Source organism: Diorhabda carinulata, chromosome 10, assembly GCF_026250575.1.
Source record: "Diorhabda carinulata isolate Delta chromosome 10, icDioCari1.1, whole genome shotgun sequence".
NCBI classification, from domain to species: domain Eukaryota; kingdom Metazoa; phylum Arthropoda; class Insecta; order Coleoptera; family Chrysomelidae; genus Diorhabda; species Diorhabda carinulata.
The window spans coordinates 3,756,682-3,773,531 of NC_079469.1; the positions used below are offsets into that span (position 1 = coordinate 3,756,682).

General features: G+C 34.0%; 1 protein-coding gene across 1 annotated transcript in view; it reads right to left on the reverse strand.

Moving 5' to 3' along the window:
• LOC130898790 (homeotic protein empty spiracles-like) overlaps nucleotides 1-12,708 on the reverse strand; it is a 44,887-nt gene extending 32,179 nt beyond the window's left edge. Inside the window, exon 1 of the mRNA XM_057808305.1 lies at nucleotides 11,817-12,708. Coding sequence (XP_057664288.1) covers nucleotides 11,817-12,408 — 592 coding nt within the window. The 5' untranslated portion in view covers nucleotides 12,409-12,708. The remainder of the gene's footprint in view (nucleotides 1-11,816) is intronic.
• Between the last annotated feature and the right edge of the window lie 4,142 nt (nucleotides 12,709-16,850).

A 16,850-nucleotide genomic window follows, 5' to 3' on the forward strand; every position in this document is an offset into this window, starting at 1 on the left:
ATGTAGATTCAAAATCATATTGTACTTTAAACTTATGTCTTATTAGAGATTATTTCATCACCTACAGCTCGCTTTTCAGTTCTATTTCAAAGATCTAGCAAAATCCGACTATGTGCTAGCTTAAAAGGAGTTAGATATTTTTTTCTACGGTTTCTTATCAAATGACTATCAAACTAGAATAAATTACAATCTATTTCCTGATGCTGTGGAGTCTTAAAGGGAAAAAAACTCTTTGGATATTGCAGTATCCAATCGTTTAAAGCTCTTATAGGAAGAATAAGAATACGTGTCAATGAAAGGATTCGTACTGCTTACAATTGGAGACACTCCTCCCCTCGCCACACACCTTTTCTTCCTTTTTTTCCATTGATCAAAAGCAGTGCTGGAAGTGTTCTTTGGTGAGGGTCTTTGGGATAACGGCCGCTTTTTGTTTTACCCCTTCCATCGACTCAAATCGGGTCCTTTTCAAAGCAGATCTTTTCCTAGCCTTCCAAGGAAGTCTGAGCAGACCCGTTGACGCAAGAGTTTTTGGTCAGGAGTCACATTTTTCTGCACCAGCTTCGCACAGACTTTTTCCAAGTGTAACATTTTTCTAACCATTTCTTTATCGGCGTTTACAGCCTCGGCAATCATCCGGATGCTCTGCACTCACAATTTGGTTGATTTTGGTCACTGTTGGAACAGTCACAGGGAGCTGGTCATCTTCAGTACTCTCTCGGCCCTCAATAAAGCGCTTAAATCACTCAAAAACACGCGCACGATATAGAGAATTGTCCACGTAGGCCTCTTGCAACAATTTATAGCACTCAGTCGGAGTTTTTTTCAATTTGATATTGTTGCGTTGCTCCTGTTTTGAAACGGACAATTTGTTTGTTATCCCATCCGTCTAGGGCTCCCTCTAGGCGCGCAGTCTCGTTATTTAATAGACAGACCTCGTATTGTCCTCGGAACGCTAATCTTTCAGTTTTCAAAATATTCCTTGTAGTATATTTAGTTTATATAGTGCATGAAAATTTACCTCGTACAAACATTCTCTAGATATTTTATTACTTTCATATCAAACGATTCGATTATGCATCACAAGAACTGATCTATTTGTTTTGACGTTAATAATTTGTTTCAACTACATAGTTATTTAACGAATCCCCACTGTCAAAAAAATTCATTATATAACACATCATTCGTCTTATAAACCTCAGAGTTAATTATTAATAACGTAAAAGTGACATTCGATTATTATTAATTGACATATAAATTGGAATTATATTACAAATATAGATCTCTTCTCGAGCGTGAAGAACGAAAAGTCAAATCATTATTTCCTACATCAGAAATTGCAACAAAAATTTGTTTACCTCGGAAAAGGAAATATAGTCCGTTCATACAGAGTTACTAATTATTACTGAGAATAATTTAAGCGTATTATAGTCCATTCGTTTCGGGTGGGAATCAATTTTAAACTGACAATAAATTAAAAAATAGTTATATTTTTGATACCACTCTAGTTCTGCGTACTCCTGTGCTGGTCTAGCTTCCCAGATTTTGACATTATGACAGAGAGACAACCATAACCCTACATTATTCAATAATATCATGACCAAAGAATGAGTATAACCCATAGAGTCTACTAAACAAGATGAAGACATTGTCAAGAAAGCTTAATCATAACCAAAAATTTAATTAGACGTAAACCAGCGGTCGACAAAAACTTAATACAAAGAAATTCAATTATCCTGGAGTATCGATATGACATGAGGAGGATTTAATAGAGATATAAAACAGAAAAACTGATATTTCAATGTAGTGAGGGATCGTGTCGAAATAAATGAACAAAAAAACCAAATCCAAAAATACGGGGAGCACTAGACAGACCACCAAAAACACGTTATAAGTACTAGAGCTCAGTTTCTTAAAAAGAACTTGGGAGGAAGCTTAAAATTAAGAATTGAACACTCAATTATCAAATTTATGAATATATAAGGTGGTTGAGCTAAAATATATTAAAACTATACGCGAAAAACCATTTTGTGGCATATTATGTAAGTGCTTCCTGTCGGATAACGAAAAATTTAATGTTCTCTCTTAATATGAAAACAGAAAAACTCATAAAAGTTTTTATTGACGGTGTCTTTAAACAACAAAATTTCTTATGCAAAACAATAAAAAAAATATCTTTATGGTATAATATTAAAACGAAGCACATATTTCCTCTATTCTCACGAAATCAACAGCTCAGATCTTTCATTTTATTGATTTTCAATTAATCGTTTGTCGTAAATTTTATGGCGTCGGTTTGAATGACTTCCTTTCCGTGTAAATATTGTAAAAAACACAGTTTCGGTAGTGAAGAGTCATAATTTTTATCAAATTCAACACAATTCTATATCGAAAATTTCACGTTAATACAATTTGAATTAGTAAAATATCAAATTTATATTTCGAACTTTAATTCAAACATCTAAATAGGTGCAAATTACAATGTTAACTTAGACCATACGTGTATAACTAGTACTGATAATAGGTACTACAATTTGCAGTAATATGATAATAATAAGTTATGCCGGACTTTGAGGTACGTTTCCTTTATAATGAACACATTGTAGTTTACAAAAAGCAGGACAGTACTTAGGGATAGTTATCAACAACAATTCTAGATATTTGTTACAATCTTCTTCATTTTCTAAGGTTTCCTTTTGACATATCTGGAGCATCGTAAATATACCATCAAATTACCCATTTCCTGTCCTGTGTCAGTAAATAATATCGAAATATTACTTGAATAGACAAGTGAAAACACTACAATAATTATTAGACATTACATATTTTATATAAGACCTTTGGTACATCAGAAAACAGCAGATTTAGCGAGAGTAAGACCAAAATATTAAATACGACATCTTTAGAAGAATAAAAGAACTGTTTACCTATCCCAAAATACAGCAAAGAAAGCTGCACTGAATACAGGAGTAAAGACAGCAAAAAAGAAAAGAAACTACTTCTTCTAAACGCTACGAGAAAGATAAATTCAACAAGACCATAAAAACTATAGAAAAAAAATATGAATCCCAGTAAAAAAATATTAACAACCCCATCAGATGATATAGGGGTGGTAAGAAGCACTTTCCGGAAGTCATCATTTTAAATTTGTACACGGTTCGAATTGTACGTATGTAAAATTGACATTTTCATTGATTAACCGATTTAGTTTTATAGATACGTTCCTGTTTCGTATCAACCAGTCTGAGTTCACACATTCGCTACATCAGCTCAGCACCATGATACTAATGAAACGACTGCGAACCGTAATGGCGCGATATCACGCACGCAGTACCCTAATTGACTTGTGAAATCGCCAACACCACAAACACTACGTTTACACCCTGCTAAAATATGCTTATTGTTTCTTTAAGGCATTACAGGACGGTTAGATCGTGCATTCACTTATTTTTTTTTCGTATTTACGTTGAAAAGAGAAAGTAGATATCTTGTCAGTACAATTATTATGACTATAACTTTCTTATAATTTGTGTTTCTATGCTTAATGTCATAACAAAAGAAAAGAAATTATAGAAATTACGTAACGTGTATTGGGATTTCAAATTTATCTCTCTTAATATCGATTTTGGCGTTGAAAATTTCGTTTGCTAGTTCGAAACGAAATGAAAAACGTTCTGAGATTAAAATTAAGAAGAAAAATTAGTTATTTGATCAATCAGTTAAAAAAACACTGTATGTATAAATGCCTTACTTCCTGCATAACCCTCGTAGTATAACGACCTCGATAATTTTCCAAATCTATACAAAAATTTATATAATTAATGATGTGAGCTAGAAAAATCCCCAATTTCAAGTATAACCTATAATTAATAATGTATTCATATCAAATTTAAACTTTTTTTATTTTGAAATTAGCATCTAAACGTTGATTTGAATTGACAAGTAACAGCACATGTCAATTAAATAAATAAGAGCGGTATTCATCAAATAGATTGCTAGAACCTCTAGAGTAGAAGGAATACTACTGTAAACATATAATTACTTATTTTGTAAGAAAATTATTCATATAAAGACACGTGAGTCATAACTTAATTTTAAATAAAATAAAATAACTGAAATAGGCTGCATAGATATAGTAGCAGAGGCCTTTCTAATCTGTAAAAGAAGAAGATGAAGAAAGTGCGAATGTTGAAATTTCTAGCACCATTTGATTTGAGTGATGGCCATAGAAAAATAAAATATAATATATATTTTCATTACGATTACTTTATTTATGAATCAAAATTCTTAATTTTGGATTCCAAATTTATGTTATTGCTCTAAATATATATCAGCTTCGATTTATTTTCGATTATTAATGTAATAGATATATCGGAAGGTTCATATATTCATAACAAACAATTAATGTCAACTGTCTAACGTCAACAAAATTAGAACAATAAATCAACTTTCAAAAAATGATTAAAAATTAGTCACAACGAAAAATAAATGAACTTAAATCATGAGATACCGAAATGATAAAAAAAATTTCGTAATAAATACTTGAAAATTTATCATAAACCTGTCAACCGACAAATCAAATATTTCGTTTCTTTCACGCCAAGAAATTAATATGATTAATAATGCGGGCGCAATGTTTGACACTCTAAATTTCGTAAAACGTATAAATATATAATTATTACAGTTTTTGAACTATAAACAAATAATCTATTACATATTTTTTCTTAAAACTGCTCACTACGTCTATGTCTGAGGTAATAAAATGTTTTAAAGACGTTTCCTAATCGTTACGAGAGGTAACCTTTCTGAATATTTATCTAGGCAAATGAACAATTTAAATAATAACAGTAAATAACGACTTGGGACAATGCTGGGAATTATTATTCGAATATTTCAATTTATGTCACGGAATATATTCCGTCTTTATACCGAGACATTTTTATTTTTGATGAATTCAATATAGAATTTCGATTATTTTGGTTTTATTTATCACATTTTGAGATATTGAGGCAAGAGCCAAAGATCTTAACGGCTGTAAAGAATACAAATAACAGACATCAAGACGAATATAGCAAAATACTAAGTACCATCAAACAGATGGAAAACGTTTTGGGTTATTATCGTCATTATTAATGATTTCTGCTTCAAATAAACGTATGAAATCCTATCATGACATTACTAGTGCTTTTGTATAGATAAAATCCTCCAGGTCAAAAGAGATTTTGGAAAAATCCTCAATAATGATTAGTGTGTATTTGGAGAAAGGATTAGTACAGCTCGTGAAAGCTGCCGAAACCCAGACTTGGGCCAAGCAATTCTGCCAAGCCTGGCTGACTATAGGATGACCGAAGCCGGGTTACCCAGAGTTCAGCCAGGTTTGGGTGACTATAGAATGGCCGGGACTAACTAAGTTACCCCCAGAGTTCAGCCAGGTTCGGGTGACTATAGAATGGCCGGGGCTAAGTTACCCCCAGAGTTCAGCCGGGTTTGGATGACTATAGAATGGCCGGGACTAACTAAGTTACCCCCAGAGTTCAGCCAGGTTTGGGTGACTATAGAATGGCCGGGACTAACTAAGTTACCCCCAGAGTTCAGCCAGGTTTGGGTGACTATAGAATGGCCGGGACTAACTAAGTTACCCCCAGAGTTCAGCCAGGTTCGGGTGACTATAGAATGGCCGGGGCTAAGTTACCCCCAGAGTTCAGCCGGGTTTGGATGACTATAGAATGGCCGGGACTAACTAAGTTACCCCCAGAGTTCAGCCAGGTTCGGGTGACTATAGAATGGCCGGGACTAACTAAGTTACCCCCAGAGTTCAGCCAGGTTTGGGTGACTATAGAATGGCCGGGACTAACTAAGTTACCCCCAGAGTTCAGCCAGGTTTGGGTGACTATAGAATGGCCGGGACTAACTAAGTTACCCCCAGAGTTCAGCCAGGTTTGGGTGACTATAGAATGGCCGGGACTAACTAAGTTACCCCCAGAGTTCAGCCAGGTTCGGGTGACTATAGAATGGCCGGGGCTAAGTTACCCCCAGAGTTCAGCCGGGTTTGGGTGACTATAGAATGGCCGGGACTAACTAAGTTACCCCCAGAGTTCAGCCAGGTTCGGGTGACTATAGAATGGCCGGGGCTAAGTTACCCCCAGAGTTCAGCCGGGTTTGGATGACTATAGAATGGCCGGGACTAACTAAGTTACCCCCAGAGTTCAGCCAGGTTCGGGTGACTATAGAATGGCCGGGACTAACTAAGTTACCCCCAGAGTTCAGCCAGGTTCGGGTGACTATAGAATGGCCGGGGCTAAGTTACCCCCAGAGTTCAGCCAGGTTTGGGTGACTATAGAATGGCCGGGGCTAAGTTACCCCCAGAGTTCAGCCGGGTTTGGGTGACTATAGAATGACCGGGACTAACTAAGTTACCCCCAGAGTTCAGCCGGGTTTGGGTGACTATAGAATGACCGGGACTAACTAAGTTACCCCCAGAGTTCAGCCAGGTTCGGGTGACTATAGAATGGCCGGGGCTAAGTTACCCCCAGAGTTCAGCCGGGTTTGGGTGACTATAGAATGACCGGGACTAACTAAGTTACCCCCAGAGTTCAGCCAGGTTTGGGTGACTATAGAATGGCCGGGGCTAAGTTACCCCCAGAGTTCAGCCGGGTTTGGGTGACTATAGAATGACCGGGACTAACTAAGTTACCCCCAGAGTTCAGCCAGGTTCGGGTGACTATAGAATGGCCGGTACTAACTAAGTTACCCCCAGAGTTCAGCCAGGTTTGGGTGACTATAGAATGGCCGGGGCTAACTAAGTTACCCCCAGAGTTCAGCCAGGTTTGGGTGACTATAGAATGGCCGGTACTAACTAAGTTACCCCCAGAGTTCAGCCAGGTTCGGGTGACTATAGAATGGCCGGGGCTAAGTTACCCCCAGAGTTCAGCCGGGTTTGGGTGACTATAGAATGGCCGGGGTTAAGTTACCCCCAGAGTTCAACGGTTCGTTATTTAATAGCCAGACCTCATACTTCTTATCTTACACCAGAGGTCAACAAATCTAGTTACTTAAGAGATGCTAGATCTGAATACCTATTAGGGCTGAGGTTTTTTGTAACTATATTGAGCTCTCCCGATAGTTATACATGTTTTATTTGATAAATTTATTGCCAAATATTCAAAGTTAGAAGTTTGTGATGCATCATTTTCTATTCACAAATGTTCATCGCAATATTTATAAATTCACTTGTATAAAACAGTTTCTGAATGGTTTTTCTCTGCACCTTTTATAATTTTTATTTTTTATTTTATTTCCGTCGTAATTTTTACAAAACAAGCTTCAGAATGTTTTCAACATCTGCACGAAAAGCTATGAGTTATGTGATTATTATAAAAATTAATTAATTAATAAGGCATATATATTTGAATTTGCCACGATTATTTCGAATTATAGTTTATCGATGAATAAATTACAAAGTTCAGTTGGAAGAATTAATAACATTACAATTCATTATCAATAAATTATTCTCAACATCTGCGATTTGTCCCATCAATCTGTAGATATAATTTTACGGAACGTACAAATTGAAAATGTTTAAAACGCAACAAACCATTAGTGAAAGTTTTAAGAGGACGAAACGTCTCGAGAGAAAATCAATTGTTTCTTTGTATTTCCGCTTCACTGATTGGAATCAGAACAAGTAGAATCTGATCCCAGTTTCTAGATTCAAATTCCACATTGAATCTACTTAAAACTGCCAACAAGCAGATCCCAAAGGTAAATTCATAAAATCTTATTAATTGTCGGTGTTTGTTCCCTCTTCTTCTCTATTCTTTAGGGGGTGGTCTCCAAGGGTTGGTTTATTTTTGATATTTCTAGCCTTGCTTCGCATTAAAGTGAATAAATTAACTTTTTCGAGCATTTCCAGGCTTTTTTTAAATAATTTGGCTTAATGAGCGTAAAGAATAAGTTTTAAATAAGATTATGATAAAAAAAAATCCTTAGAAAGTAGAAGATTTCTCATTACAAATAGTGAAACAAATAAAACAAAATTTAAATTTTTTCTTTTTCCCTTTAAAAAAAATCGTTGTAACGCCAATGTTTTGAATAACGCTGCAACGTTTAGTTAAATAATTTAGTAGGTGGTCTTCTAAATCCGAGAAATAATGCAAATTGAATCAATTATTACAAATATCCTCAATAATTTATTGTCAAAATGTACAATTTATATTCATGGTGTTCGCCTATTTGGCATTATAACAATCGCTTATATCGCCAAACGAAAAATAAAATTTATTTTTCTATTTGAGGTTATTACCTTACAAGAATTCTAATCGGTTCGATCTAAGAATTTTCCGATAGCCACGACGCGAAAAGAATTTAAAGTAGATTGTAAAATTTATATCGACACTTAACATTCGTCGTTGAATTTTAACTATATTGTTTCTGATCAGATATCGATAATTTTTTCAATAATCGATTTGTTTGGAATCGATTTGTAAGTAATAACGCGTGTAAGTATATTTTAGACATACCCTCACATTAATTTCATTGTTAATTTCGTTATATTTCATAAAAAATATTTTAGGATCAGATCGTACATTTCTACTATAACAATTAATGCCTTTTTTACGAAGCGACTGTGTTATTATGCTATTAAGTATTAATATCATGACCAAAACATAATAACAGTGGTAGAATCTTAGAGGTAATTAGCGGCACTGTTAATGTGTATATAATTACAATTGTTCAAGGTACTTCACGATCACTATCTACCAAAATACTTCGTAATCACCGACTATTAATTTAACTCGCTGAATTATCATAATTTCCACGTATTTCCATGTTTTTTCGTTTCGTATTAACATCTTAGATGGCTCTATTGCATGAGTAGATCGCCGGATATTCATAAGATTCTAATAATAAAAACATTTCTTTAATTGTCCATAATGTATTGATAAAAAAGAAGAGTTTAATCATCTATTAAGGAAACGACAAACACAAAAGAAGAAGAACTGTAAAAAAATGAAGTTTTCTTTCCTACTTTCTACTTCGTCATGTTATTTTCAGTCATGAATAAAAAATGATTTTAGTAACAAGTTTTTTTTTTACATCATTGTGTTAATTCCCAGTAATTTTCATAAAATAGCACGAAGCAATTTGTAAGTAAGTAACGTGCTTCGAACGTTTCTGCCTTTTGGCAACTGTAATTAGCGTCTCACGGTATATGTTAAATTTACAGTAAAAATACCATTGACAGATATACAATAAAGTTCGTAAAATATAAATAATTATCTAGATAAGCCTAAATATATACAATACGTAAATATTATTGCTGTACCTCTATACATAACAAATTTGTCTATGTATAAATTGATTTATATATAAATGCCAACCAATAGAAATAAAGCAGTCTATATCAACAAAACGTATCTGTCAAGTGAAACGAAAGTACTTACTCTTTGGAGCGAAATTTGAATTTTCGAATACTTTTAAGGAATAATTGATATTAAACACGAACTAGGAAACGTGTTTGGATTACCGTAGGCACTAATCACTAAATAGAAAACCTCAGTTTTTTTTTGTTTCCATAATAACGTTGAGATTGAAAATAACCGTTTGATTATTACAATATTTTGTATTCACTCTTGAGGTAAAATATGCAATAACAACTATAATGAGTATCTTGAGAAAATATTTTTGTTTACATGCGATTTTTATCTATCACATATCTATCACTTTTACAAAGAATACCGGGTATGAAAAATGGAATTTTGATGGTAAAATCAATCGTGTAGGGTGACATCTTATAGTTAATTAATAGCTTCTATAATACATCTTTTTTTCCCACAAAAAATAATAAAAAAAACGAAGCAAATTGATTGCTTAGAAAATAGAGGATACTCGATTCGATACAGAAACAAGTTATTCGATTAATATAGATTATTCAAAGTTGACCAGAAGCTTGGAGAACTTAAAGCATAGAAGAAACTTTGCTGATCTGACTCTGTTTCTCATCATCCGAGCTTTCCAATATAATCCCATCTAAAACAGTATTTGCAAAATCGACTCGACAGACAGACATGACTTATGAACATCGAGTTCACGTGCAGACGTTGAGAACGTCAATTTATCCAGACTCCTTCTTTTGGAGAATTGGAAGCCTAAGAAATCAGTTCCCAAGGCAACATTACCGCCCATAGATGAAGCTCAAGAAAAATATTCACATTGCAGGAATCATTCGAGATAATCGAGTGTAATATGGTTGTACCTGCTTTTTACATAAAAAATTCTACTGACATAATTATTTTCCATACATTTTACGTTAATATTTTATGAGAATTTTAGAAATTTGGAAAAAATTAAAGCTTATTCACAACATAACCTTACTAATTTTATATGAATCAAAAGAGCATCTCGATTATTATAAAACAATTTTCATGGTAACCAGTAAAGCAGAAATGATTTTTTAAAATTTTTAATTATACACTTTGCTACGTTATTTTTTTCTGTTCAGTTTATCAAAGATACGCAGGAAATTGATGTCTGGATAAAGTTGTTATTAGCCGTTTGATGGAGCTTATTAAATGACCTAAATTATACACGAAAAGGGTTTTATTCCTTTGAAGTTGAACTTAATTGACCATATATCGAGTAACAGTCGGTGAATTGTGAAAAAAAATCATTTAAATACCGAAATTTAACGCTAAGATGATTATTTGTTGATACAACATTAACGGTATTATTAAAACTTGTAACCTCTATCAATCTTATTTTATCTATGGTAAAAATGTTAAGTCGGCTTTAAAAAAAGAAGAATTTGCGACGATCTTCTTTTATACTATTGCGACGCCCTAATTAACAAGTTAATAAGAAAGGTATATAATTTGTCTATAATTAGATCGATGTACTTGTATTTGCTATTAACTTGAGAAAAAAAGAGAATTAATATGTTTCATTTAGCTAATCTACAAATATATAATGTTATAATTGTATTTTGAATAAGATAATGCTATTCTAAGAACAGGAAATAATATCAACAAAACGTACCTGAGTATTAAATCATAAATTATGTCATTTGTCATTGTTTGGAGGGAAATTTAATTCTAGTAACGAACGATAGTTAACTTGTTGACAAAATTCGTTTGTTTTATGTTGATCCATCTAAATAGAATACATTTCTTCCTCATTTCTTTTATAATCTTTGGGTAATTTCTTCTCTTTACTACAATATCACTTTTATCTATTAAAATAGACTTTCTAGAATGGGGTTTTCCAGCATATTTTATCTAAAAGTTTCCTTATTGTTTGTCTATGAATGATTTACAATTATATATTTTCCAATAATTACAAAAGGACCGATTTACGGCGCTTACTCAAATTTTAATAGGAAATCACGCTAGTTTTCACAATAGACCTTACAAGTTGCGACTAAACTAAAATGTTAAGAATTGCTAAATGGAAAAGATAGTATTATCGCTGAAATTTGTTGGGAAAAGATTCTAAAGATTTCTAACCTCCGTTTGCAAATATCTCAGAGTTTTTGGCCTGTCCAAACCTTTTTTTATTGTTCTACGCAGTTGATGGTTATAAAAGACTAATAAAATAAGAAAAACTTGTATTAGCTCAAGACCTTTTATGAAAAATTAGGTTTTATCACTTTTCCATATATAAAAATACACTATATTAGGGTAATTATAATAAATCACAACAATTTTCATAATTAGTCGCCTCAGAAATACTACTGATGATACCGAATACTAAGAACGTTGTTTTTTATATATTTTCGTCGTGTTATATGCAAAATTTCTAAGCAATTATTGGTAGATGCTTACCTCCAGGAAACCTATGCGGAAAAAGCCTTCCGTGCCTCGACAACAACCAAGGATACAAAGGATAACTATCCCTAGGTTGCGCGTGCTGTGCCAAAGGTGAAGGTTGTCCGGGAAATCCGTGTTGTCCGCTACTGAGAGCTGCAGCTAACGCAGCTCCTTGAAAATGAGCGGCTAACGCGAACGGATGTTGCCCGTGATTGTGCATCATTTCCGGTTGAAGGAAACCATTTTTCGGTACCAAATTTGGATCGTACGTCGGGTTAGGTCGTACTAACGTATGCGCCGGAATACCCGGAACCATGATTGGAGGTTTGGGCGAACTAGCGGGTGATCTTTGAGGAGAACTAGCGTATTGTTTGGGGGAACCGTTTAGTCTATTATCTGTATCACTGTTTGGTGAAAGTGGCGCGGAACTTTCTGAATAATGTAGAGGAGAATGTTGCGGACTTGGTTGATTAGCACCTCCGACGATCGAGTCTATGGAAAAGCCTATTTTAGGCTTCGAAGGCACTGCAACTATAGGAGTAGGTGCCAGAGGCATCATGGTTGAGTTTACGCACTTCAATAAAGATAAACTTTGTAAGGCTAACATTTATTCTTCCGGATCGTTGAATAACGCCAAGAATTTAACACCATTGTCACTGTTTGTAACACATAAACGCGATCCGTCGGCTAACACTCGATTCAAATATAAATATTTAATTTTTTTTAGAATCAAACGTCTACTCGGGACACTAATCACTCATTCACGATAATTTTTTTAAATGTTTGTATGAACTGAGGGCGAAAATGGGGGATTTCGAATCGACGCTGTTGCTGCCACTTACAAATCTCAGAAGTTAATAACTGAAATAAACGTCGAGGAAGAGTTTAACCTGGTGGGGAGTCAAGTAGGGAGTAAACGTTTGAGGATTGGTTTACAGGGTACAGTCCCAGAGATAAAAATTCGTTTCGTTATTGGTCGCAGGGGGTGATACAAATGGTATTAGTTAGTACGTCAACGCCCAGTATTTGCACCGTCGAAAACCTGTTTATAGAACGATAAAAGCCACGATATTACACTTATGGCATAGTTAGCGTTAAAACAAACAGGTTACGGAGTATTCGTTAAGATTTTTTTACTTTTCAAGACGGCCGGTTGACAGTCGCATATTTGTTTTAGAAATTATCGTATAGGTGACGCCTTTAGATGCGCGCGCCTATCGAGAAGGAGGAACCGAATGTCATTTAGCAATGGTAATTGAGGTGTCGGTGGAGGTTTTTCATTATAGCATACCCACTCGGACATTTTATGTAATTATAATTTTTATTCCTAGAATTAATTGGTTCATTTAGCGTCAGGTTTTCAGATGATTGAATAATCGATATAATGATTCAGAGTTATTGAATTAGTTATGTTCAAGTTAAATTGATTATATTTGCGGTATTCTTCTTCTTCTCTTTTTATTGATATCATAATGTCAATAATGGCGATTTTTCCGATGTACTAATACGGTATTAGACATATCTGCTGATTTCTACGACACAATATTGTTTTTATAAATAATTTTTGTATATATCAATAAAAAAGGGCGAAAATATGCTATGACCACTTTTATAATATGGTAAGCAAGTCAGTAGCTTGGCCAAATCAGACTACTATTCATAAGTCTCGAACAGAAACGATTTTTACTGACTTGAGTGACTTAATACAGCGACGATCGCGCCATGTGTCCTCGCATTCCATTTACGACATTTATCCCCGACCTACGACCAACACCTATCAACCGCCATGGCACACGTACACCGTTCGTCTTTCAAGATCTGGCCATAACAAAACACGCGCCACGACGGTGTGAAAAGCTCGTTGCGCATGCCTCACGAAGTGATTGAACAAGAAGAAGTTTCGTCATCAAATGCCGCGGAAAAGGAAAAATTGTACCTTTCAATCAACCGACGACAATGGCGTCACAAGTACCAGCAGCAGCTCAAAATCCGGGATATCAGACCATCGCTAACCAACCACAACCGATAGATTTCCCTGTAGAAGACGACGCACCAGCACCACATCGAGAGTGGCAGCAAAAACATCGGCGGTCAAAACGACGAGTTCAATCATAATCCCGGTACGATATTATTAATCTTTCGACTGTTTCCCCGAACAATTTCATCAATGAAACTATAATACCTCCACCCTGATTGACCGATATTCGACTCTGGTAATTCCAAATTACCTTTCTTTCATAACCTTCTTAATCTCCGATATACTTGGTTCTCGTTTTAAGTAAAACCAACATTCCTACATCTCTTAACTTTCTACATTGTTTCATAGCATCGCCTTCTATTCCTGAGCCCAAGCAAGACGTTGGGTCGAATTTTTAGTTCAGTCTTTCTCGAGACAGCGTAACGAACAAATCTCAAACGCTTAGATCGGCGGAGCTACGCTGCTTCTAGAGATTCACCTTTAATATCGTTTAATTGATTTAAAACTAGCGCCCATGGTACCGTCTTCTATAACTGCCAAATTAATTTGCTCCAGACCAATGCAGGAATGTTAAATCTCTTGTAGAAACTCTCCATCATCCCTCCGTTTGCCGATCTACCCTTGCCAAAAGGTGCGAGCATTAATAGTTTGTATAGCTGCTGTCCGGCAAGAAAATAATCTACGCAAGTCAAGCAGTACCTACTTCTTACCCTCTGATGATGATATTGGAGTCTTGTTGAAGATGGTACAAAACTCCAAGCAAGCACGTGTCTGGTAATATTTGATCCTTAGCAGTCGTTGCAAGTAGCTCGTGCGCACTCGCGACTATCCTTCAAAATGGCTAGACGAATCGCTGAGAGACGATTTTAGCGTTGTATTTGCTCCTGGGTGAGAGGGAGCTTTTATGAAAACCCTCGTGACGTACGGACGAGCTTTCGCTGTTGAATTATCACAGTAAATCATTTCTGGATTGGTTTCAGTAAAGAAGTGCATCGATATTTCGTCTGAAAAGCTTCTAGATCGATTTGTACGATGCCTGAGAGTCTTTTTCGCTAATGTAGAGTACATCCGTTTGAGGTAATCGATGAAAGATTGTTTGTTGAGGTAGTTGTTGAGTGAAACGATGGAAAGGATGAAAAATATCGTGTATCTGATGTATTCTGTAAGTAATTTCAAATGCTTCGGGAGAAATGCACATTAAGTGATCGTTACGTTCCAAAACACTCGCCAAAACGGGATCAGCAAGGCCTGATGATCCAATGATATTGTTTTTTATTAGTTTTTAGTGATCTCTATGTGCGCCAAGATACATAGCAATAAAAAGCGAACAAATTATTTTAAAATCGAATGTTTTACGTATTTATATAATGCCTCGATGCATCTTATGTGAGAATCTTACAACTCTAAGTTGTTTATCAACTAGCATTTTCCATTTCTGCCTTTGGTTCCAAGTTTCAAATCCTCATTCTTTCAAATCAAACTTCATCTTTTTCAATCATCTCGACATTGTTTTTCTTCTTTCTTTCCCATTCTTTGTCCGCTCCGTCCTCTATATACGTCCCAGTTATCTTAACCTTACTTTTTTTATTATCTTATTCTAGTTCTTTTTCTGTTTCTTCATTTGTTCTTCTGTATACGTAAATTTTTACGAATGTACTCAAATTTTTTTAAAACATTAATCATAGAATAAAAATCGTACAAAGGAGGCAACTTGTAAGCGGTTCAAATCAGCATAAGTTTACGAAGATATTAGGTATCAAAAGTGAGGTTAAAAAAGAAAAGTATTGAGGAATATCGTATAAATAAATGTTATTCAGTTAAAATAGATTATATTTCAAGATATAGTCCTGAAGTTTATTCGAAATTTATATAGTTACTAAGCAACTTATAGAAATAAGTTAACGAAGATATTAGGTATCAAAAGTGAGGTTAAAAAAGAAAAGTATTGAGGAATATCGTATAATTAAATGTTATTTAGTTAAAATAGATTATATTTTAAGATATAGTTCTGAAGTTTATTCAAAATTTATATAGTTACTAAGCAACTTATAGAAATAAGTTAACGAAGATATTAGGTATCAAAAGTGAGGTTAAAAAAGAAAAGTATTGAGGAATATGGTATAAATATATGTTATTTAGTTAAAATAGATTATATTTCAAGATATAGTTCTGAAGTTTATTCAAAATTTATATAGTTACTAAGCAACTTATAGAAATAAGTTAACGAAGATATTAGGTATCAAAAGTGAGGTTAAAAAAGAAAAGTATTGAGGAATATGGTATAAATAAATGTTATTCAGTTAAAATAGATTATATTTCAAGATATAGTCCTGAAGTTTATTCAAAACTTATATAGTTAATAAGCACCTTATAGAAACAAGTTGACGAATATATTAGGTATCAAAAGTGAGGTTAAAAAAGAAAAGTATTGAGAAATATCGTATAAATAAATGTTATTTACTTAAAGTAGATTATATTTCAAGATATAGTCCTGAAGTTTATTCAAAACTTATATAGTTACTAAGCACCTTATAGAAATAAGTTGACGAAGATATTAGGTATAAAAAGTGAGGTTAAAAAAGAAAAGTATTGAGGAATATCGTATAAATAAATGTTATTTAGTTAAAATAGATTATATTTTAAGATATAGTTCTGAAGTTTATTCGAAACTTATATAATTAATAAGCACCTTATAGAAATAACCTCTTGATTCTCATGGTGTTTTACAGATATTAAGAAATTACAACTTATGGCAGGGTAAATAACAAATATTTCACTTTATATTACCAGAATGTAAGGGGGCAACTTTATGCTTAAAACTTTGAATAAATTCCAATTATTTATAAAAACAACGAGTCATTGGTTTATGTTTCTTTTGTGAATATTCAAAACTATTGAAACTTTAGAATGAACTTTATACTTTAGGGACACAATTAAAAGATTACATACACAAATTAACCATCTACTTACTGAAAAAAAGCCAATTATTGGAATACTGTTAATCTTTTTTAAGGGTATTTAAACAACAAAGCCACCGAAATATACCCTGGGGCCAGACTAAGTTAAAAGTT